At 37.5% G+C, this 25796-nt stretch overlaps 1 protein-coding gene across 7 annotated transcripts in view; it reads left to right on the top strand.

Annotated features, from left to right (window-relative positions):
- The first annotated feature begins 1323 nt into the window (after positions 1–1323).
- Positions 1324–25796, top strand: part of ARHGAP5 (Rho GTPase activating protein 5) — a 91418-nt gene continuing 66945 nt past the window's right edge. For 2 of the 7 annotated variants that reach the window (XM_055291574.2, XM_055291570.2), the window contains exons 1-2: positions 1324–3918; positions 18356–22240. In XM_055291574.2, the coding sequence (XP_055147549.1) occupies positions 18524–22240 (3717 nt within the window). In that variant the 5' untranslated portion in view covers positions 1324–3918; positions 18356–18523. Of the gene's footprint in view, positions 3919–4151; positions 4309–4546; positions 4688–12290; positions 15277–18355; positions 22241–25796 lie in introns of those variants that run through there. The other 5 variants (XM_063645914.1, XM_055291573.2, XM_063645913.1 and 2 more) reach the window with 3 other exon arrangements.

The following is a 25796-nucleotide window of genomic DNA, read 5'->3' as shown; positions in this document are numbered from 1 at the left end:
ATTATTTAAAAATAGTGTGCTGCTTTCACTATTTCAGTTACATCCTAGGACTAGAGTTGCATGAGCATGACAGTTTGAAGCTAGACTCTGATACCATCTTTGGGATTTCAGTCTGAAAATACAGTCCTGGAATATCAACAGAACAAGGCTCTGTGGAACAAAATGCCAAGAAGGTCAATGCACTACTTTCCTCCTGTTCCAGTCCCATGCTCACAATTACCTTAACTCTTGTCAAAATATTTTCTACAGTAACAGCCAAGACATAATTAGCACCTTTTCTTCATGTTGAAAATATCATTGGTACCCATAAAACAAATTTGGGGAAAGCCCTCAAGCACCTTAATGCAACAAATGGCTACTGCGGATTGATACACCATTATTTGCCTAGCTAAAGAATTAACATCCCATCTTATCCTGCCTTCTTCCTCCCCTCAAGTAGGCCTAATTGTATGAGATAGAGAGAAAAAGAGAAGTCTAGGCAGGAGATGGGGATAAGGTAAAGAGTGGAAATACAGTTGGAAATTAAGCAAATATCTTACAAGGGTTTTGGCTATTTAGTTATTTACATCATTATTCTCCATCTTCTTTGTGTATTTTGTCTGTAATCAGGTAATATTCTGAGATAGGCTGTTCTCCAAAAGCCTGTCTTGTATTAGACAGGCTAAAGTACTGGTCAATTCTGTCATGAGCGGTAGGGCCCTTTATTTGGCTTTTCATATGTTCTCGATTGAGAGACTACAGAAGCCAAAGTTGTTATGATCAAAGATTTCCAGCAGGGGGTGTAGCTGCCTCTATAGGGTAAGTTCTTTTGAAGCCACAACATACGAAACATTTGAATATTGCAGTATTACCACTAATGATAGAAGCTGGAATTATGATAACTTTTTTTATGACTGTCATGTCTTTTGATCTCAAAAAGACCATGCATATTAATACTTTATTAGGATGTGATGAAGAACTAGAGATTCATGAAGAAAATTTAAATTAAAAAACTAAAATGCCTGACAAATCTTATTCTAATTTTTTCAAAGTAGACGAGGAACAAAGAGTCCAGTTATTTTAATTATCCAGTACAGCAGAAGAGAGGCTTAACTTTTTTGTTCTAGATAAGAAGAGTAGTTGATTTGAGAGGGCTTGTTAATATTTATTCCATTTCCATTTCTCTCCCATATTTGTGCGTGCACGTGTGTGTGTGTAAATAAGTTACCTATTTTCTTAAAAATTCTCCTTTTGAGTAGGGAGGGTGGGTGTTTTAAAGCTTTTTCTCTGAAGTCTTGGCTCCTGATCAATTTTTAAAGATGCCATCTTACATATTTTTCCTCCTGCTCTTTAATGCCTTTTATTTATGGATATATAAGCATTATTAGCCACAGAATTGTGGCCCCCATTTCAGATTTTTATTGATACAGAAAACTCTATTTTTTTTTGAGAAGAGCAAATTACATACAATAACTTATTTGTACTGGTAAACACTTTTAGACTATCAATATTAATAAGAAACAAGGTCCTAAATTTCCAGGCTCCCTAAATCAAGATAAAGAACTAAAAATAATGTCGACTATGAAAATCATTGTTTGGAATGAGAACTCATGGACACAGGAAGGGGAACATCACGCTCCTGGGACTGTTGTGGGGTGGGGGGAGGGGGGAGGGACAGCATTAGGAGATACACCTAATGCTAAATGACGAGTTAATGGGTGCAGGAAATCAACATGGCACATGGATACATATGTAACAAACCTGCACATTGTGCACATGTACCCTAAAACCCTAAAGTATAATAAAAAAAAAATAAAATAAAATAAAATAAAAAAAAAAAAGAAAATCATTGTTTGGAAATCGTCTTTTTTTTTTTTTTAACGTCTTCTGGTGTCTTCATTATAAGAAAATAAATGAGATTTCAAGTCTTCCCCGCCTCCAGTATCATGTCCTATAACTGAACATTACACCTTTTTAATGTTTTCTTTAGAAGCCCTGATTTGGCTTTGGTTTATGTTGATACATGTCCATGGTTATTAAAATTTCTGATTATTTAGGACATAATTTTTAAGGTATCTTTGGGGTGTACACTCTATAGTACTTAACATCTTATTCAGGTTATGACTTTGAACTGCATCATTATAACACTAAAAAGCAACCTTGGCGAACTTCAGTACCTTACGTAACATAAGAAATAAAGAATAACTTGAATTTAAAACACTTTTTATATGTTTACTTCAGGTATTCTTAAGGGCTTTTAGTACAAAGATAAAAACATGCGTTGGAATGCATTCACATTCCAACTTACATAAGTGGTGTAGATACCTATGGCATTAGTTACCACATTTTGATGGTTGGACCACCCACCAAATTCCCTTCTCTCCTTTTTTACTTCTTTTTGTTTCTGTTTACTTTCATTGCAAGTTTCCTTCCGCATCCTTCTTTCCCACCTACAATTTGTAACTGAAAGAAAGAAGTAACTACAGACCTTACCTAACATACTCTTAACCTACTTGGTAGGTAGGATTCAGATGCAAGGGAGTGGCTCGAATAAAGGATTTTAGTCATGCCTTTTAGAAATTAGGGAGCAAGAGATACATAGAAAAATTAGAAATGTCTCTTCTACCTTTATCTATTAAGGTTACCTTTGAGAAATATGAAGAAGGGCAGGAAGACGGAAAAACGAACAGAACTTCTGCTGGAATATTGTGACAGATTTACTGACAAATATTTTCTAACAGATTTTTACCAACAGGCAGTTTTTGTTTTCTTTACTGACAGACCGTAAATGTACTTCTGGTTGGCAGCAGCTGCATCATTATAACACTAAAAAGCAACCTTGGCTAACTTCAGTACCTTATGTAACATAAAAAATAAAGAATAACTTGAATTTAACATACTTTTTATGTTTACTAACAATAAACTATTTTCAATGCAGGAAATAAATATTTCCCCAAAGAGGAATGCCCCCTCAATTACTTTCTTTTAGACTTAACACATTGGAGTAGATGTGGTTTTGCTCATTCTTTTATCTGCCGGCAACTATTTTAAGTCTCCTGTGTAAGGCAGATTCCGATGACCTCGGGAAAGTCACAGGACCTCAGTTTCTTCAATGGTAAAAGCAAAGGCAGTGGTTTCCACGGTCCTTTCTCACTGCACCATTCACCGTCGGTGCCCTTATGAGAAACACACCCAAAGCCCAGTGTGCTCTACCCCAAAACTTGTGAAATTTCTAGAGTCTCAAAAAAGTGAATATGTTTAAGGCAGTATAATAAAAGCCAGGTGGCCGACAGTTCCTAAAGTTAGGCTGGTAGTGGCGTGAACAGGGGTCTTTTGGGCCACCCTGAGACCCGCCCCATGGGGCTTCTCGTTCCACGTCTTGGCTTCTCGCTCCACTTCCACAGAACGTACTGAATCAGGGGCCTGCATCCCCGTGCCGTGCCGAGCCGACGGAGAAATGGACTCCTCTTCTCGCTCCTGTGGAGTTTCGTCTTCTGGGTGAGTGTGGCACCGGGTCCTGGGCGGGTGATGTCTGTAGTTGGCGAGCGATCCTCAGCCAGAAAACTGGCTGCGCACACAGGCGCAGACACGCGATCATGTTCCTGCGAACGAGCTTGGGCGCATGTTTTCCTCCCTTGCTTTCTTTAATGCTGAGAGACCATAAGGGGATTTATCGAGAAGCATTCGGTGCCCATGCCCGGTTTGGAACCGCGAGCACAATATCTGGTTCCTTTGCAGTACGGTGGTTTGCTCTTGAGTTACGACCAGAAACCGGAACAGAAGGAAAGGGAGAAAGCAGGGGAGGTTCGGGGACGACGGCGCTCCGGGCAGCAAGGCAGCAGCTTCCAAAGCGTGGAGGATGGGACTGAGGAGGAGCAGAATACGGAGAAAGAGGGAAGCTGAGGAAAAATACTCACGCCAATGGGTAAAAGGGAAAAGGTGAGAAGGAATGGAGTAGGGGAGGGAACCAATGGTGGGAGAGGCGGAGGAAGAAGGGGGAGGGGTAGAAGCCAATGGGGGAGCGGAGGGGAGGGGGAAGCAGAGGGGAGGAGGGAGCGGGGACGCGAGCGAGGACGCGGCTCCGCGCGCTCGTCCCCCTCCCTCCGACTGGATCGCTCGCGCCTTCCCAGGCTCCCGGGAGACGAGGGCAGGGGCGGGGCCGTGCCGGGCGCGCGGCGCGGGAGGCGTCGCGAGGTGAGGGGGCGGGGGCGGGGGATTGTGGGGAGGGCAGCGCGGGTGCGCGCGCGCGCGCGCGCGTCCCGTCCAGGCTGCGCCGCCGCTCCGCCCCCGGTCGGGTGTGTGGCTGCGCGCGCCGGGAGAGATGCTGAGGTAAAGTTCGGGAGAGAGGGAGAGAAATCCGTCAGCGCGAGGGAGCCCGAGTGGCCGCCATTACTGAGCCCGGCGCGGCGGCGGGCACTGGGGAAGGGGGGAGGGACGGGCCGCCGCTGGTGGCGGGGAGGGAGGGAGGGTGGGTGAGCTGGCTGCGGGAGCCGTGGGGGCTCAGGGTTTCGGGGCGTGTGTGTCGGGGAGGGCGGGGGGAGGTGGCTGAAGGGACGCGCCGCTCGGTGAGCGCGCCGGGGAAGAGAGGCGAGCAGAGAGTGGAGGAGGAGGCGGCGGCGGCGGGAGCGCTCCCCAGGAATGTCGCTGCCGCCGCCACCGCCGGGGCCGCTGCCGTTGAGGAGGAGACGGAGGAGACCGACGTTGTTAGGTAGGACCTTGCGGCCCCCGCTCCTCCAAGCTTGCCTGCCCCCTCCCGGACGGGGACCCTCCTGAGGCTAGCTGCCCCGCTCGGTCGCCGCTGCCGGTTGTAACCAGTTGAAGGGGCTGGGGCCCCGCGGCCGCCGAGGGGAGCCTGGCGCTGCGCTCGGTTTTCGCAGGCCGGGCGGGCAGGAGCTGCAGCGTTAGGGATACGGTCGGCGTGAAGGGCAGAGAGGCCGGGGGAGGGGGTGCTTTCTCCACAGGTGACGGGGCCAGGGTCAGCGGAGGCCTGGTGCTGGCCGGGGATCGCCGGCCCCGCCAGGCGTCCGCTCTCGCCCGCCGCCTCACTTGCTCGAGTCTCGGGTGGTCCGTCGGGAGGGGAGGTGGCGGTGTCCGTTGGCCGGGTTGCTGCTGTTAACGAGTTCCACCTGGAAGGGGTACACGGGGCGGGTGCAGATTCGCGGAAACACAGTCTCGGTTGCAAACTTAAACGCCTTGTAGGGGGATCGGCCCTTTCACTTTCCCTCATCTCCCCGACTCCTCCCTGGGTTCTCTTCACCAATTTTCCATCTGCTTTGAAGCTTGGAGTAAGATATGAGAAGTTGCACTGCGCAACCAGAGCCCAGAGTGCTGTGGGCTGACTGCGACTGGGTTGAGGCTTTGATACTGAGTTTTCGCTAGAATAACCTCCAGATTCTTCCTCTCTTTCCACTAAAGAAAAGTATCGGGGTGGGGGTGGGGAGCCGCGCGGGAGCGCGCGCGCACTTATCCACACAGAAATACTCACTCCCTCTCACCCTCCCTCTACAGCGTTATTAGAAATGCAAGAGAGCTGGAGGCTTGGGGTGTAGCTGAGGTTGAAAGGTGCATGGAAATAAGGGCAAACTGTTATTAGGACGTTTAGTAAAATCCCGAAAAAGTTGTAGGGGAGACGCTTATGCTTCTACCATGTGATAGAAATTCGGATTTGGCCATCGCTTAATAAATGGGAATTCAAATATTTTGAGACAGAGCAAGATAGGCGTATAGATGGGTTTGTGCTCACGTTTTAAGTTTAAATTCTCATCGATCATTTACTTTTTCCTTTGTGATAGGAAACTGAATTTTTTTTTAAATGTTCAGGTGTAAAACAGCAAAATGCTTCGCTGTATTTACTAGTACTTGCTTATGTTGCCTTCTACAGGTGGAGGCGAGGGGCGAGTTTGTCAATTCCACTTAAATCCAGAACCAGTATTCAGTTAGAATGTTAGGTGGTATTTATCCGCATGAAGGATCTCGTTCACTTCATGGGAGCTTGCTCTACATTCCCATTTAAAATGGTTCTCCTCACAAAAATTTCATCTAGATGCATCGATTAGACATTTGGAATAATGTTTGGTTTAAAAATACGTTAATGAAACCTTTTGCTGTCAATTCTAGTTTATTTGTACCGTAATGTGATAACACGGTATTCTTATTCAGTGTTTGTAGATAAGTATACTAACCGTCTAGGTAACCTACTAGGTAGTTTCTTGAGTAAGATTTTGCTTTCATTTTAAATTCCTTTCTCATTTTTTGCTTCATCTATCCTTTGTATACTAATTGACCTCCATTACCTTTATCTATAGTACAAAGAGCGGTAAGTATGTGTCACCAAAAACTTGAAAAGACACTGGAGCAATTTATGACTAAACGCACTGGAGTGAAAGGCTGCGCATACCTATGCTTGTAACTTTCAAGAAATAGCACTATTGATCTAATTGACTTAAAACAGAATCAGACGGTACAGATGATTAAATAACGATTTGGTTGTCTTGTGTAGGCTATGTTTTTAAACCCAGATCAACAGGTCTTATTTTGCCATTCTTTGTACATTAATTATTAAGAGTACTGGGGAGTGAGGTGGGTTACACTTTGATGTAAGAATTGCGGCAGAATTCTGTTATCTTTATGAGTTTTGTAGTGTCCCTCCCCATTTAAACAACCTTAGCAGTTTTTAAAATGTGTTGCAAAATTATTACCTTAATTCTGTCACAAGATACTTACCCTAAATGTTTTGAAAACCGTCTCCCCTTCTTATTTGTGTTTGAAAAGCATATTAGCACAGTCATTTTTTTGGAGAGTTATTTTGACCTTGAAAGTTAAGATTATTTAAGGAATGAATATTGTATTTGCATTCCTTTTTTGGATTTGAAGTAGTGATAATAAGTTTTCTAACTCACTTTTTTTAATTGAAGAAAAAGTTAGGTCTCATAAAGACTTTGCTAAACTTTTCCAACATTGGCAGGATGTAAGATGAGTGTTGGCCTTTAGTGGTCACTTCTTAAATATGAAATGGCATAATAGAGATTTTCTTGGTAGCTGCAGAATAAGTTTTGTCACAACTGTAGTTTCCATAGATACTATTTTAAGAACTATTTATTTGGGTTGTATGGTCCACAGTTTTTTCTTTGCGTACCAAGAAGGTGTGCAGTAGTATAATTGGCTGAAGAAGCATTGTACAGTGTTCTGTTTTAGTGATGTCTATGTTCCTAAAAGATACTTGTATTATATATTTAAAGTACACCAAGGGAATTTAATTTCTAAAAGAACTGTGAAGAAACATCAATAGATTCATCATTCAGTAATTTGAGTAATCAGGCTCTTGTTTAAGTGCAGGCTTTTGTCGATCATTTTATTGAAGTAGGAAAAACCGTATTAGAAATTAAGAAAAATGCTTCAATGCTAAGAATTTTAAGTATGAACTTTAATTGGTTTTCAAACTCTGTCCCTTGGATTCCTGTGGGTTTTTTTCCTAGATGCCTTGAGACTTCCTATGACAACCCACCCTCCCAAACCAGGACAGCTTCTATTTTTATGTACTAAATGTATTGTATTTAAATATAAGAATATTTAACTTAATTAAATGGAAGAAAAATATTTATTATTCAAATATAAGAAAAATAACTAATGGGTACTAGGCTTAATACCTGGGTAACAACAAACCCCCTTGACATGAGTTTACCTTTAAAACAAACCTGCACATGTACCCCTGAACTTAAAAGTTAAAAAAAGAATTCCCCTTAAAAAAAAAAAGGTCATCTGCATTAATTTTTTTTAAGTCTCTGATTTGTTATTCATTAGTTCACATTACTTTTATTTAGCACTTACTATGTGCCTAGCCCTGGAAATACCAAGATAAATTAGATATAGGTATAATAGCTCAAGCTGTATAAAGGAGTAAATAGTTAAAAGTATTAAGAGATGCAGAAAAGAGAATGCCTGTTTTCCTCAGGACCTCTGGGAATCCTTCATAGAAGAATAAAACATTTTGAGTTTTAATTGCAAGTAGGAGTTTAGATGTAAGAGAGACCAAAAAGAATAATCTTTTTTTTTTTTTTCCACTGTGTTTTGGAAGCTGTCTACAATACTTTAGATTTGCAGGGAAATGAAACAGATTGTTGATGTTTGGTCATATCTGTATGTTTTACTTCATAGAATTATTACTTGGGAAAAAGAGCATAACCTTGTAATTTCCTGGTTAAAATATGACTAGTATGTCACTTGCTTAGAGTCTCAAGCTTTTCATCATGAAGAGTTAATGGTAAAAATGGATATTCATTTTTCTAGTGTTAGATTAGATTTAGCCTATTTTATTATCCCTGACCAATATTTTATTGAGCAGCTAGGCACTGAGTGATACAAAAAGTATAAAATATTGCTCCCTTAAAAGATCTTTTAACTTTTGTGGAGAGACAGCAAGCATGACACTTTAAGAATTTGAGGTATATTTAGGGAAGTATATGCTGATTTAAAAGTTAGTAGAAAGGAATGTAGCTAAAGGAAGTGTTACTTGGATTACATACTGATTTAAAAGTTAGTAGAAAGTTATTTAGCTAAAGGAAGTATTACTTGGAAGTAGCATACAATTGGGTTAATGAAGGGGGAAAAAGACATTTAGGTAAGTTAATGACAGTGTGGACTGAAAGCGCAGGTAAGTAGAGGACAGATTAGCAGATATTATTTATATTTATATTTCTTCCCAGAAAATATAAAAATGTGTAGTCCCAGCTTACGGGGGGTGGCTGAAGCAGGAGAATGGCGTGAACCTAGGAGGCGGAGCTTGCAGTGAGCCGAGATCGCGCCACTGCACTCCAGCCTGGGCGACAGAGCGAGACTCCTCAAAAAAAAAAAAAAAAGATAAAAATGATGTAAGAGCGTCAGTTTTGTACCTTATGAGCCAGAGTGAAAGATTTGGAGAAGGTATTAATGCAAGAGTGATAGAAGGGATGATGTAGAAATAAACACGTAATGTTGGCATAACTATTTGTCTAGTTACTTATTTGGCTTATCAAACAGCCTTGGAAAAACGCTTTACCTTGGCTTCTGATATGGCATAATTTGTTCATTTTCTTTCTGTTGATCATGTTCTTTTACTGATCCAAAATTGTTTCTTTTTATACTTACCTTTTCAGAGCCAAGGTAATACCTCTTTTAGAGAACTAGTAAAAAATTAACATTACTATAATCTAGAGCAATGATCCTCTTTGGTACCAGGGACTGGTTTTGTGGAAGACAGTTTCTTCACGGAATTGGGGGCATGGTTTTGGGATGAAACTGTTCCACCTCAGATCATCAGGCATTAATTAGTTAGATTCACAAAGGGAGCAAGCAACCTACAGTTCTTGCTCCTCTGAGAATCTATTGCTGCTGTGGAGGCGGAGCTCAGGTGGTAATGCCTGCTTTCCAGGCCACCCCTCACCTCCTGCTGTGCAGCCCAGTTCCTAATAAGCCGCAGATGGGGTTGGAGACCTCTGATCTAGAAAATTTAAGATCTAGATTTCTACTCTTCTGTATTAACCAAATATCTAATTCTTCATATGTTTTCTTTAGAAAATAAGAGTGTTACACCAAATGGTCTCTTAGGTAATTTTCTGAAGTTTATGATGCTGAAATTTATGTTAATAATCTTGAACTTGCCTTGTTTCATTACCAAAGTTTCATTTGTCTTTGGAAATAACACCTGAAGGTCAAATGAACCACCATCTTTGCTGAAACTGATTAGTTTTTCATTAAGAAACACTGGCTTAATGTGTTGTCTTGTATTTCTTATGTCTAGTAGCCAGTTACCAAGCTCTCTTTGTCTTGCATTGCTCTTTTATTGATTAATTAATTAATTAATTTTTTTGAGATGGGGTCTTGCTCTGTCACCCAGGCTGGAGTGCAGTGGCGCTCAGCTCACTGTAACCTCCGCCTCCTGGGTTCAAGCTATTCTCCTGCCTCATCCTCCTGAGTAGCTGGGATTACAGGCACACGCCATCACGCCTGGCTAATTTTTGTATTTTTAGTAGAGATGGGGTTTCACCATGCTGGCAGGGCTGGTCTCGACCTCCTGACCTCAAGTGATCTGCTGGCCTCAGCCTCCCGAAGTGTTGAGATTACAGGCGTGAGCCACCACGCCCGGCTGGGTTGCTCTTTTAAATTCTGTGATAGTTCAGGTGTATTTAGCCTGTAGTATTTGTCTGTCTCTTGGGCTTTGTGCCCAATCTTGTATTCCTCTTCTAGACTAATCTGTAGTGGCTTCTCTATTGCTTATGACAAAGTCTAACTCTTGTTTTCCCTTGAGACCTAGGGTCATAACTTACATGTTCAAAACAGTATTTCTTTCCAACATGGGTACTATGCCCAGCCATTCTACCCTAATTGTACACCTGGACAGATGACTTTACAATCCAAATCTCGTCTGTTTTTTAAGGTTCACTCAAATCCTTCCTCTTCATTGAAACCATCTGTTTCAGGGGTCTGCAAACTATGGCCTCTGGGCCAAATCTTGCCTACTCTCTATTTCTGTAAAATGGCTTTCTACATTTTGAAATGGTTGGGGGGCAAATTAAAAGAATATTTTGTGATATGTGAAAATTATATGAAATTCAAATTTTCCTAAGTAAAGTTTACTGTAACATAACCATGATCATTCATTTAAGTGCAGTCTCCGACTGCTTTTGCAGTATGACAGCAGAGTTGAGTAGTGTGACAGACACTGTGCAGCATGCAAAGCCTAAAATATTTACTGCCTGGCCCTTTACAGAAAAAGTTTTCCAAACCCTGAGTTATTTCAACTTGCACTTTCATTTCTTTGAATTCCTGTTGCATTTATTAGTACCATGGTGTAGCACATTGCCTTTATCTCCTCAGCTATGGTGCTGTTTATTATTATGCTTTTTAATATAGTGTGGAAAGTGCTTTTCAGTCTTTTTTTCCTTAATCCGTACTTCCTTTAAAGCTTACACCTCTTGTTGATATTCTTATTCAATCAGGTGCTCTCATTTTAAAAATCGTTAAGCCTTACCTAAAGTTGTTTGTAGGATGAAAATGATGGTTCCTCTACTATATGGCATTGTAGTATTGCATATCAAATTATGCCCTTCTCCCCACTTCTTGGTTCTCCAAGGTGGAGAGAAAAGGACTCAGACACTGGAAGGGAGGTGAACTACCAAGCCATAGTTACTGGCTTGATAGACTTTCCTATATGTACCTTTATACATTCAAAATCTCTGACAAAGTTAAACTGATAGTAGCTAAGCACAGTAAATAAATACTTACAGTTGTTTACCTAGGTTGATGAACATGGGATGACCTTTGGTCCTTCTGTTTCCCATACAGAAATGAAAGAATTTAGAATGACTTGCACACCAAGGCCTCAGGGAAATAATATGTTATCAGAGTAGGGTGTAGATTAAATAATAGGGTGGAAGTTAATGTGTTTGGGAATAGTTTTGGTCATTGGTTTTTCACATAGTTTCAGCAGTGAAGTTTTTTTCAAACAAATTGAAATATCAGAAGATAAAAATGGTTAAAAGCAGAATTACCTTTGCTGCGTGGGTTTGCGGAGCTCCCAGAGTACTGCCTACTTGAACCCCCCTTGAAGTACTACAAACCTTTAGACTTACTGTTTATATACCCATAATGTGTGTTAATGATCACATTATGGTCCTGGGGAAAAAAACTGGACTTTCTATGTTAGTATATTTTGCTGTACTAGATGTAATATTTTGCTGTACTAGATGTAATGGGCCCAAAGCAGTACGTAATTTTTGTTAATTGTGTTTACAAGTGTGACTTCAGGATTAGCCAGTGGTTTGGAAGCTGAGTATTCTTAGTCTGGAGATTGAGTCATTTATTCATCAAATATTTACTGAGCCCTCACTGTGTATCAGGCACTGTTGCTGAAGATACAATTCCAAAACAAAATCTCAATGCTTCTAGGTTATTTAGTCACCGCATAAATTGTTGAAATTTTTAATAGGTTGGTTCTCTCTTCATTTGCCTGATTATATTCTTGTTTCAAGACTAATTCATAGGAATAATGACTTTTTAGGGCTCATTTCAGCATACAAATTGTGTGCTTTGTGGTATAAACTGTGGTTCAAAGATGAAGTATTATTTCGAGTCCAGGACTTTGAGACCACAACATAGACTCTCTACAAAAAAATTTAAAAATTACCTATGTGTGGTGGTGCACATCTGTAGTCACAGCTGCTTAGAAGGCTGAGGAAGGAGGATCATTTGAGCCCAGGCGTTTGAGGCTGCAGTAAGCTATGATCCTGCCACTGTACTCCAGACTGGGCGACAGTGAGACCCTATTTAAAAAAAAAAAAAAAAAAAAACAAAGAGAGATTATGGGATATGAGTTACTCTCCTACAGGTATTACATTGTTGAATTACTTAGCTATTTTATGTGTGTTAGAATGACTTTTTGATTTCTTCTCACTTTTCACAGCATTGATAAATTTACCAGAAATAGCAACATTAAGAAAAGGCAGGCTGGGAGGTGGCTCACGTCTGTAATCCCCATACCTTGGGAGACTGATGGAAGAGGATTGCTTGAGCCCAGGAGTTTGAGACCAGCCTGGGGAACATAAGGAGAACCCCTCTCTACAAAAATAATTTTTAAATATTAGCTGGGTGTGGTGGTGCATGCCTAGAGTCCCAACTAGACAGGAGGCTGAGATGAGAGGATCACCTGAGTGCAGGAGTTCAAGGCTGCAGTGAGCTATGATCATGCCACTGCATTCCAGCCTAGGTGACAGATTAAGAGACCTATCTCAAAAACAAACAAAAAACAGAAAAGTAATTCATCAGTACTACACTCTTCATCTTTTTGTTGTTGTTTTCTATTGCTGCTGAACAAATTATTCATCTTTTAGTGTGCAGTTGTTTTTTTATTCTTCAGCTGCTTCCAAAAAGTTTGCCTAAGATTGTAGAATATATGATAATCTTTGGGCTTTGTTCTTGTTTCTTTTGAATATTTGTTTACATAAGGAATCGTTATTTGATTTTAAAAAGATAGAGCATGTAATTACAAAGTTCATTCTGTGTAATTAGGTCTTGGAAATGTAATTTATCATAAATTTTGTGATTTTACAAAAGTCTTTAAACAGCCAAAAATTTTGAATTAACTATATTTTGGTTTGTACTCAACTTCACTTTTGGAAAAAAAAGTTTTTTAAGATGTCATAAATTAAAATTAGATTGTTATGCTGGCTAAGTACATTATTATAGATTATAGTTAGCTTTCATTCTCATGGTTTCATTTTTGACTATATATTTAAGTTTAAATTAGGATTTATGCATTTAGTTAGTAGCTGTTATGTGGGAGGCACTGTTGTAGGCTTTTGATATACTGGTGAAATAAAGATTTGTGCCTTGTGACTCTTTTATTAAGAGTGGGATGCGGAGAGGGATAGAGTTAATGACATAAATAAGATGTATAGTAAGTTAGGAAGGTAAAGAGTTAGCACTGGGGATCTTTGGGGATATTGTGAAAAGTTAAGTGCAAAGAACATGCCTTAGCATGTTGTCTTCCTCCAGTGTGGTTGAAGCAGAATGAGAAGGGTAGAATAGTATTAGGGGAGGCTAGAGAGTTGAGAGAGGGTTGGAGAAGATCTTGTAGTAAGCCGTTGAGAGGACTTGCTTTTTATTTTTAGCAGTACTCGAGAGTTTTAAACAAAAGAATGGGAAGCTCTGATTTATGTTTTAAAAGGAGCACTCTGGCTGCTCTCATATGAATAGACTGGGAAAAGGGAGCAGGAGTGAAGCAGAGGAGTTCGTTTAGAAGACTTTAGAGTAATCTTGGGCCAGAGATATTGATGGGTGAGAGCAGTAGAAGTAGAAAAAAACTGAAAAGTTAAGGATATATTTTAAAGATAGGACCATTAGGAATTTCCTGAGATGGTATAATAATTTAAAAGCATAAAATATTTTTAAATATATACCTTTTATTAATGAATGCATCTGTTTTGTGAAAAGGTACATGTTTTAGTTTGTTCTGATTTATTGAGTTTTTTTTTAGATTTCTTGTAGAACTTTTTTTTTCTTGATTTGCAAAGGAGGATGCAGTGTTTGGATGGTCTAGTAAAATATCTTAGAAAACTTAGTTGTGAAGATAGTTTCATTTTGACACAATTTTAATTTCTATAAGGATATAGATAATTTCTATAAGATTATCCTAAAGATAATCTTAAAGGCGGAATGAGAGACTGCATTGCAAGCTATTAAAAGCAGCACTATTGCTTAAAAAAGTAAAAGATTGGGAATGAAGAGATTTTCCTTCTAAACTTATCATTTCTAGTAGGTTATTGCTATTTTTGTCTTGGTTTCTTTGTCAGTAAAAATAAACATGATGCTAGATATCATAAGAACAAGTTGCATGAAAGTAAGCCTACGTCAGAAATAGATGTGCATGATTGACATAGATATTAAGACTGAAAGAAGTTTTTAAATTAACTCAAACAGCCTTCATATCATTGAAGACTGGGCATTAGTTTATTAGTGGGAGCATGAAAAAAAACAATAAATTTTTTTTTGTTCTTAGCACTGAAAAAAAAATTGCTTGGCTAATAGAGGACAGTTTTGATGTGGTTGTAAGGGGCCAATGGATAATTTGTATATATATATGAACTATCAGTGTTTGAAAAGCGCCTCTGCCCGGCCGCCCATGGTCTGGGAAGTGAGAAATTTGTGTAATACCCAAAGGCAGATTCTATGTACAGTAAGTCCTATTTTCAGAGCAAAAGCTGAGTGTATGAGGAAATACAACTATATTGTATGGGGGTATATTTTGCTTCAGGAAGAAAGAATACATATTATTTTGCATTCAATATTAGAGCAGAACAATGGGGTCTTTTTGATTCTTTTGGCTTATACTCTGTGATTCAGGGGGCACATGGCAGAGGTAAACAGACTGAAATGGCACCACGGATATCTGTGAGCTGTGCTGGGAAGGTTCACAGTGATTCCGTAATAAATCTCTGGTCTTTAGTCTATAATGAAAAATTACTCATTTGCATCATAAAGGTACAGCAGAGTATGTACAAGTAGAGTATGGAATAACTTTGTCACTTGTGATGAACCTACTTGGTCCGATATTTTAATAACTTCTCCCGTGTCTCTGTACTCAGGTTTGATTTCCGGAGTGGATCATCGTTAGAATGAATAAAATCAGGAATACTGTAAAACAAAAAAAAAAAAAAAAGAAATTCCCTTAAAACCTGTTACAGCCAACTTCATGAAATCTTTTGTCCGTTGAGGTGGTAATACCGTACTCATCCAAACAAACAGCCAAACCCTTTTGAGGGCAAGGTGACAACAATTTTTTTTTTTCTATTTTGGGGTTTCTCAAAATATTCCCCCGCCCGCCCCCCCCCCCCTTTTTTCCAAACCAAAGCCTCTTGAATTAAGTAAACCTATAAATCAGATAAGGAAGGCACTCCTCTGGTGAGAGTTGGAAGGGATTCTTCCAACACCCTTCCCACATCTAGGTGGAAGAATTTTTCTGTCACAGTTTGAAAATCACTGTATGGTGACTCATGACATAAGCTCTGGAGTTGATTTCAAAATACCAGCAGATGGTCTGCCTAACAGCCTTGTTAGAAGGATAAGGATGTTCCTCCCTGGTCTAATGGGCATTTTACTGTGAATTGTTGTGGAAACCATAGAAGTCATGTGAAATTACCTTATTTTTAATTTAAACTTGAACATTTAAGATTCATATTGCCACTGTCAAATTAATTAGGATGTGTTGAAGCCTTAGTATTAAATTTTAACCTCATTATAGTTTTATTTCTGTCAAATAAAAAGCTTTCCAGTTTTCAGTGACCAATGAAAGGGTCATGACTTAATGCCTCCACTCTTCATTTAAGACCCTTTTGTTTCTGAAACTTTAAAAATACATTTTATGATAGAGTTTTCATTTCTACTTTACCTTTCTATCTTAACATAGAGTATATCTCAGTATTTTGGGGTTTATGCTATTGGAGAGCAGAAGTGAGTCTTAATGAGTAATAGTATTCAGAATTATATTATTTGGGTAAGCATATATGACTGGAAGACAAGGGACAGTTTTACTTTTGTACGTCTTTGAATTACTCTTGGTTTTCAGAATAGATGTTTGTTTAATAAAGAGTTATATTTCATTATGTAACTGTAGTGTTTTTACTGTACTGTAAAAATTCCCCAAAGTAATCACCAGAGAAGTCTTCTTTTGATGTACATTTTAAAGTATATCATCTGCAGGTTTTGCTTTTCTAATAAGAATAGATCTTATATTCTCTTGTGATTTCAATATTTTCCTTAATTGTTAGATACGGAATCATTGTGCTGTTTTCCATACTAAGTTCCATTTCTATCACTGTATATATAACTTTGTTGTCCAGAATATACTATGTTTTCTTCTCTGTAAATATCCATAAATAAGGTGTTCACTTGTTCTTTTACACAGTTCAGGTAAAGAACGTTAAAGCTGATGCTAGGTACAAATTTTCAATTTGGCCGGATTAAGATTTGTAAACATTTTACTTAATAAAAAAAGTTAATAGGTTTGGATGGGACTGCCCTAGTTTCCTTTATTACATGTATACACTGCTGCCACATAAATATTTGTAAGTCACAAGTCTCATCACATTATTTTTCATAAACCTTAAGCAGCTTCCCATGGTTCCAAGAATCAAATAAAGAACTGGAACTAATATTAAGCCTCTTCGCTAGGCACTTCACATTTTAAAAAATGATTTTTAGATACAGCCCTGTTTTATAGATGAAGGAACTATGTCTTAAGAGGTGTAGGGCTTTACTAGTAAATGATAGGAGTCGGATTTTGAAATTGGTTGTATTTACACGTGGTTTCTACTTCCTTGTATTGCTGCTTCAATATAGTAATATTTATTACAAAAGTGAACCTAATATATATTTTGTTTGACTGTCAGATGGCTGACTATTAAAGTTAATATTTAGTTGAGGTTGATGGAATAAACTTCTAAAATATGAGAATAAATCTGAAATTTTATTTTTTAAAATTATAATTTTATCAGAAATATTAGTCAAGATCTTAAATTATGAGCACAGTTTATCTTCACCATTAGTTAGTGTAACATATGTTTGGTGTAATTGAAATAGATGTTTACTTGCAACACAGGTCAGTGGACAAGCAGGTATTTGTGGGAGGGGGGAGGAAGTGGTCTTTTCTTACTTTTCTTAGATTTTTTTTGTTCTTTATTTTGTCTGGATTGGGGATGCTTTTCATATGTGCTGATGTACATTGCTAGTGATTTTTTCCTATCTTATGAAATTTGGAGGTGGTGGAAATGATGTAGTTCTTTTAATTTGGCCTCAAAAGAATGTGAAAAATCTCTAAAAACTTTTTTAAAAGACCAATTTATTACCTACATAAAAATAAGTAATCAAAATTAAATTGTATGCAATTCTTAAAAGTTATCTTGTGTTGCTAGTATATCAAATAATTCTAAAAGATTGTCTCAGATATATCATTTTAAAATTATTTAGCTTGGTGCTGCTCAAAATGTGGTCTTTGTGCCCTTTGTAACTATTATGAGAGAAAATATATCCAGAAATTAAGAGCATTTAGGAACAGTTTGACAGTTTTAAGTTCCTTGAATCTAATAAAAAATCAAGGCTTCGATGTAAAAATAAATTTGGTTATATTTTGCAGTTGGTCTTACAGGATTAAGTCACCCCAGTGACTTAAAATTTGGTCCTTAGTTTAAGAAGCAGTGATCTATGTAAATGCTATCATTATTTGTATTAAGTGTTCACTTATTTCTGTTCTTTCTGTTTAGGTATTTAAATATTCTTAATTTTGGGGGGGCATAACATTTGGTAGATTTTTTTAAAAAGACTTGAAATTTATTGAAAAAAATTTTTATATTCTAAAATCTTATCAAATTCTTATGAAATTCTGTTTTAAGGAATAAGTTTTGAGGAACCCTATAATGTAAAAAGCAGATTGTTTTGTATTTTTAAGTTGTGAGGGAGTTGCAAGGCAACTAGTACATTTTAGTTATCACCAGCATCGCCTCCAGTGACAGAAGGCAGGAAAATTAAGGGAGTGGAAAGGACTAGCTGTTTCTTCAAACTCATAGGAAGGGGCAATTAGAGGCAAAATGCACATTTGGTTTAATAGAGGTTTATTTTAAAGTTTGTGAGACATTACATTAGATTTTGCATTTTGTTAGGTTTACCTTAATTTTGAGGTCATCTTGTATTTATAACAGTAAATCATAAACTGTTTATGTAGTTACCTCTTAAAATACATGTATCATTATTATTAACTTGTATGGTGCTTTGTTGTAAACATCTTTATTATTTGTAATTCATTGTATGCAATTTGTGATTAAGATTTGTTCTTTTTCTCCCCTCTTTATAGGAAGATGATCCCTATGATCTTGAAGATGTTTCTGCACAGAAATGAGGGAAATACAAAGAACCAAATACAGTTCTGAAATTTGGGATCTGTATTTTGAGATGATTTTATTTTCAGAATGAGAAGCATATCTGGTTACCTTTATGAATGTAGAGACATGAGAAGAGAGTTATGATGGCAAAAAACAAAGAGCCTCGTCCCCCATCCTATACCATCAGTGTAGTTGGACTCTCTGGGACCGAAAAAGACAAAGGTAACTGTGGAGTTGGAAAGTCTTGTTTGTGCAATAGATTTGTACGCTCAAAAGCAGATGAATATTATCCAGAGCATACTTCTGTGCTTAGCACCATTGACTTTGGAGGACGAGTAGTAAACAATGATCACTTTTTGTACTGGGGTGACATAATACAAAATGGTGAAGATGGAGTAGAATGCAAAATTCATGTCATTGAACAAACAGAGTTCATTGATGACCAGACTTTCTTGCCTCATCGGAGTACGAATTTGCAACCATATATAAAACGTGCAGCTGCATCTAAATTGCAGTCAGCAGAAAAACTAATGTACATTTGCACTGATCAGCTAGGCTTAGAACAAGACTTTGAACAGAAGCAAATGCCTGAAGGGAAGCTCAACGTAGATGGATTTTTATTATGCATTGATGTAAGTCAGGGATGCAACAGGAAGTTTGATGATCAACTTAAATTTGTGAATAACCTTTTTGTCCAGTTATCAAAATCAAAAAAACCTGTAATAATAGCAGCAACTAAATGTGATGAATGCGTGGATCATTATCTTAGAGAAGTTCAGGCATTTGCTTCAAACAAAAAGAACCTTCTTGTAGTGGAAACATCAGCACGATTTAATGTCAACATTGAAACATGTTTCACTGCACTGGTACAAATGTTGGATAAAACTCGTAGCAAGCCTAAAATTATTCCCTATTTGGATGCTTATAAAACACAGAGACAACTTGTTGTCACAGCAACAGATAAGTTTGAAAAACTTGTGCAGACTGTGAGAGATTATCATGCAACTTGGAAAACCGTTAGTAATAAATTAAAAAATCATCCTGATTATGAAGAATACATCAACTTAGAGGGAACAAGAAAGGCCAGAAATACATTCTCAAAACATATAGAACAACTTAAACAGGAACATATAAGAAAAAGGAGAGAAGAGTATATAAATACTTTACCAAGAGCTTTTAACACTCTTTTGCCAAATCTAGAAGAGATTGAACATTTGAATTGGTCAGAAGCTTTGAAGTTAATGGAAAAGAGAGCAGATTTCCAGTTATGTTTTGTGGTGCTAGAAAAAACTCCTTGGGATGAAACTGACCATATAGACAAAATTAATGATAGGCGGATTCCATTTGACCTCCTGAGCACTTTAGAAGCTGAAAAAGTCTATCAGAACCATGTACAGCATCTAATATCCGAGAAGAGGAGGGTAGAAATGAAGGAAAAATTCAAAAAGACTTTGGAAAAAATTCAATTCATTTCACCAGGGCAGCCGTGGGAGGAAGTTATGTGCTTTGTTATGGAGGATGAAGCCTTCAAATATATCACTGAGGCTGATAGCAAAGAGGTATATGGTAGGCATCAGCGAGAAATAGTTGAAAAAGCCAAAGAAGAGTTTCAAGAAATGCTTTTTGAGCATTCTGAACTTTTTTATGATTTAGATCTTAATGCAACACCTAGTTCAGATAAAATGAGTGAAATTCATACAGTTCTGAGTGAAGAACCTAGATATAAAGCTTTACAGAAACTTGCACCTGATAGGGAATCTCTTCTACTTAAGCATATAGGATTTGTTTATCATCCCACTAAAGAAACATGTCTTAGTGGCCAAAACTGTACAGACATTAAAGTGGAGCAGTTACTTGCTAGTAGTCTTTTACAGTTGGATCATGGCCGCTTAAGATTATATCACGATAGTACCAATATAGATAAAGTTAACCTTTTTATTTTAGGGAAGGATGGCCTTGCCCAAGAACTAGCAAATGAAATAAGGACACAATCCACTGATGATGAGTATGCCTTAGATGGAAAAATTTATGAACTTGATCTTCGGCCGGTTGATGCCAAATCGCCTTACTTTTTGAGTCAGTTATGGACTGCCGCCTTTAAACCACATGGGTGCTTCTGTGTATTTAATTCCATTGAGTCATTGAGTTTTATTGGGGAATTTATTGGGAAAATAAGAACTGAAGCTTCTCAGATCAGAAAAGATAAATACATGGCTAATCTTCCATTTACATTAATTCTGGCTAATCAGAGAGATTCCATTAGTAAGAATCTACCAATTCTCAGGCACCAAGGGCAGCAGTTGGCAAACAAGTTACAATGTCCTTTTGTAGATGTACCTGCTGGTACATATCCTCGTAAATTTAATGAAACCCAAATAAAGCAAGCTCTCAGAGGAGTATTGGAATCAGTTAAACACAATTTAGATGTGGTGAGCCCAGTTCCTGCCAATAAGGACGTATCAGAAGCTGACCTGAGAATTGTCATGTGCGCCATGTGTGGAGATCCATTTAGTGTGGATCTTATTCTTTCACCCTTCCTTGATTCTCATTCTTGCAGTGCTGCTCAAGCTGGACAGAATAATTCCCTAATGCTTGATAAAATCATTGGTGAAAAAAGGAGGCGAATACAGATCACAATATTATCATACCACTCTTCAATTGGAGTAAGAAAAGATGAACTAGTTCATGGGTATATATTAGTTTACTCTGCAAAACGGAAAGCATCAATGGGAATGCTTCGAGCATTTCTATCAGAAGTTCAAGACACCATTCCTGTACAGCTGGTGGCAGTTACTGACAGCCAAGCAGATTTTTTTGAAAATGAGGCTATCAAAGAGTTAATGACTGAAGGAGAACACATTGCAACTGAGATCACTGCTAAATTTACAGCATTGTATTCTTTATCTCAGTATCATCGGCAAACTGAGGTGTTCACTCTGTTTTTTAGTGATGTTCTAGAGAAAAAAAATATGATAGAAAATTCTTATTTGTCTGATAATACAAGGGAATCAACCCATCAAAGTGAAGATGTTTTTCTACCATCTCCCAGAGACTGTTTTCCCTATAATAACTACCCTGATTCAGATGATGACACAGAAGCACCACCTCCTTACAGTCCAATTGGGGATGATGTACAGTTGCTTCCAACACCTAGTGACCGTTCCAGATATAGATTAGATTTGGAAGGAAATGAATATCCTATTCATAGTACCCCAAACTGTCATGACCATGAACGCAACCATAAAGTGCCTCCACCTATTAAACCTAAACCAGTTGTACCTAAGACAAATGTGAAAAAACTGGATCCAAACCTTTTAAAAACAATTGAAGCTGGTATTGGTAAAAATCCAAGAAAGCAGACTTCCCGGGTACCTTTGGCACATCCTGAAGATATGGATCCTTCAGATAGCTATGCGGAACCCACTGATACAATTTTCAAACAGAAGGGCTATTCTGATGAGATTTATGTTGTCCCAGATGATAGTCAAAATCGCATTAAAATTCGAAACTCATTTGTAAATAATACCCAAGGAGATGAAGAAAATGGATTTTCTGATAGAACCTCAAAAAGTCATGGGGAACGGAGGCCTTCAAAATACAAATATAAATCTAAAACCTTGTTTAGTAAAGCCAAGTCATACTATAGAAGAACACATTCAGATGCCAGTGATGATGAGGCTTTCACCACTTCTAAAACAAAAAGAAAAGGAAGACATCGTGGAAGTGAAGAAGATCCACTTCTTTCTCCTGTTGAAACTTGGAAAGGTGGTATTGATAATCCTGCAATCACTTCTGACCAGGAGTTAGATGATAAGAAGATGAAGAAGAAAACCCACAAAGTGAAAGAAGATAAAAAGGTAAGGTTAACTTAAGGTCAGTGATGTTTATAAAAATGCTTGTTGTTGCTTTTTTAAAATACTGACATCAGTGTTAGAATTTAGTCTCATTCGTTCCATGCATATAATTAGTAGCCCTTTTTAATTTTCTGAGTATTTTGTGGGGATAAGTGATTTTTTTGTTATTTTTGTGCTTTATTGGGGTAGAGTTTGATTTCATATTCTTCAGCATAAAAATTCTGGGTGAATGTGTTTTTTCTTTTTACAGAAACCCAGATATGAAGTGATTTTGGTTCTTAATTTTTCCATTTGTAATCATCCTATTTTTCTGTTTTTCTCTTCTGCCCTATCAGTTTTGCAGTATTTATTTGACATACCTGTCTCACTCAAGGATATTAATAATACAATAAAATTGTAAGTTTATAGTCTTGGATATTTATTAACTTTTCCAGGAAGCTTCTTTGCAGATGGTGGTATACTACCTGAAGGTATACAGAAAGGTTTGTGAAATTGGAATTGCAGAATTCTAAACAAATAGCAAGCATTCTTTCATCTTTTACATTTTCAGTAGGTATTAATCCGTCTAATGGTATTAGGCATTTGAAACCTAAATATGAATGCTGTTAAAGTTGTATTTAATAATTTTGACTTCTATTAGATATTTTTCACGGTGGTATTTTAGCAACTTCACTTCTAATACTGTTTGACACTTAATTGCACACCAACTTTTATTTAAGGATTTTATGGTGTTAAGATAGCATTCAGTAGGCTTTTATGCTAATGTATTGGTAATTTCTTCATAGGTTAAGTCCATAATCTTGTGAATTATCAATACTTATTTTCTACAGCTGACTGCTGTTTATCAGACCCAATTAAAGATGTCGGTATTTTGAGTAAGCTTATTCTAGGTAATTTTCCTAAATATAGTAACTGCCCATTGTAGTTGAATAGACTCTGCTTTATTTTCTAAGTTTAAGTATTACCTTTTTTTGTCATTGGCAAATTTTCTGGAGAAGGCATGTAAACTTTGTTTTTGTTTTTGTTTTTTTTTTGAGATGGAGTTTTGCTCGTTTCCCAGGCTGGAGCGCAGTGGCGCAATCTTGGCTCACCGCGGCCTTCGCCTCCCGGGTTCAAGCGATTCTCCTGCCTCAGCCTTCCTGAGTAGCTGAGATTACAAGCATGTGCCACCACGCCTGGCTAATTTTGTATTTTTAGTAGAGACGGGGTTTCTCCATGTTGGTCAGACTGGTCTTGAACTCTTGACCTCAGATGATCCGAGGCCTGCCTTGGCCTCACAAAGTGCTGGGATTACAGGCGTGAGCCACCGTACCCAGCTGTAAACTTTTAAACTAATACTGATCTAGACTTACAGCACATACTCAACTCATAACATGCTACTCTCTGGCATCTCTTCACACTTAACCTAATATCACTAGTACCATTTTATCACTGACAAAAACTTTAATATTTTTCTCTTTATTGGTTTATATTACTAAAACTACTTAATGTTTATTAACAAAAATAAAACACAGCCTTTCCATTTTTAAATTGCTTTTATTTTTGTATTTTTTTTCCATTTTTGTTCACAAGACTAATTGCTCTGGTAACCTTTTATTTTGATGTAATTTCAATGAAAGTTGGAGGAATAGTAAAAGGGGAATCCATATATCCTTTACTCATATTTGCCAGTTGTCTACATTTTGCCCCACTTGATGGAGCTGTGTGTGTGCATGCGCACGTGTGTGTGTGTGTTTTTGTGTCTATTGGTTTGTTCTATTTTTTTAAGCCCTTTGAGATTAAGTTGGAGATAGTAGACTCTTTTTGCTATTAAATATTTCATTGTGTATTTCCTAAGAACAGAAACATTCTCTTTAATAGCAGTAGTACAGTCATATTTTTTCATACTGCTGCATAGTCTTTCTAATTACAGTATTAGTATAATTTTGTATACTTTTAGTCAGGAGGCAGATGTAGGCATTCAGTTGTAAAGTGGTAGAGTTACAGAGACCATATGAAAAATAAAGGCAAAAAGCTGAGTATTTGAAAAGACTAAAAAATAGAATAGACAAACCTCTGGTAATAGTGATGTGCGAAAAAAGGAGAAGGCATAAATAAGCACTGAATAAAAAAGGGAACATAATTACAGATAGATCAGATTAAAAGATAATAGAGAATACTATCAACAATTCCGTGCCACAAGTTTGAAAGTTTAAACAAAGTGAACAAAGTTCTGGAAAAAAGTAATTTACCTAAACAAAAATGCTTCAAATAATCCTGTAAGTATTAAATAAATTGTGAAGTAGTAGTTAAATTTCCTACTGAGGAAATACTAGTCCCAGACAATTGTGCAGATTTTTCAAAAACAGATCATTCCAATGTTACATAAATTGTTTCAGAGAATAGAAGACAAGGGAATACATTCTTAGGTTTATTCTCTAAGTCATCTATCTTTAATTCTAAAACCAGACAAGAATGGCTTAAAAAAGGAAAATTATAGTTTCATTTTACTTATGAGTATACGTGCCAAAGGCTTAAATACAGGTCTACAGACCCTTAACCTCAATTTTGTAATCGACTAACCTCTGAAAACCAAAGATTTCAGAACTTGGCAGCACAACCTGATTTGGCCTGTTCTCATCGATGGCAAAACCTGACTTGAATGGATGTAAGTTTGCTTACAGTCATTGTTTAGAGTGAGTATCTGTACAGTTCACTGTGAAAACATGAATGTGTTTGAATACTGGATACTGACACTCAGTTTGCTTAGGCTGTTAAAAAATACACAGTTTTTGCACCATGCATTATTACTAGTGACTAGAAATGTTTGATTTCTGAAACATAGCTTATTCCAAGGGTTTTAAATAGGGATTTTGGGGGATTTAATAGCAGAAAAACCTTGAACAGTATGTAAAAGGAAAATCATATCCATGTTGGATTTATATCACATGTGCAAAGGGTGGCTTTTAATAGAAAAATCTGTACATGTAGTTTACCTCATCAGCAAACTAAATGAGAAAAAATACTGTAATGACAATAGATGCAGAAGAAGCACTTGATAAAATTTAACAATTCTTGGGAAAACTGCTAAATTAGGAACAGGTAAGAACTTTCTTGAAAACATGTACACAGACAAGCAAAATTTATAATAAACATCATCTGTCATCCTAAATGGGGAAATACATTCCCTTTTTAATCAAAAAGAAGAAAAATAAAACATCACCACTTCTATTCAGTGTTATATGGAGATCCTACTCAGAGCAAAAGATAAGAAAAAGAAAAGCATGAGTGTTGGAAAGGAAGAAACAAAATTGTCATTATTAGCTCATAATAATGATTATCAATGTAAAAGCCAAAAAGGATTAGTATTACTAAAGTAGTATTTATCTACTGATAAATTATTAGAGTTAACAAAATAGCTTGATATAAGATCAGTAATCAAAAATAGGTTGCATTTCTATACATTACCAACAGAAAACTAGAGAAGGTAATTACAGAAGACACCGTTTATAAAAACATGGCAGATTATCAAGTCCCCAGGAATAATTAATGTGTAACCTCTGCGTTGGAAAAGTACAAA

This window comes from Symphalangus syndactylus, chromosome 9, assembly GCF_028878055.3.
Source record: "Symphalangus syndactylus isolate Jambi chromosome 9, NHGRI_mSymSyn1-v2.1_pri, whole genome shotgun sequence".
In the NCBI taxonomy this organism is placed as follows: Eukaryota; Metazoa; Chordata; class Mammalia; order Primates; family Hylobatidae; genus Symphalangus; species Symphalangus syndactylus.
This window is presented reverse-complemented; position numbering and strand designations above follow the sequence as displayed.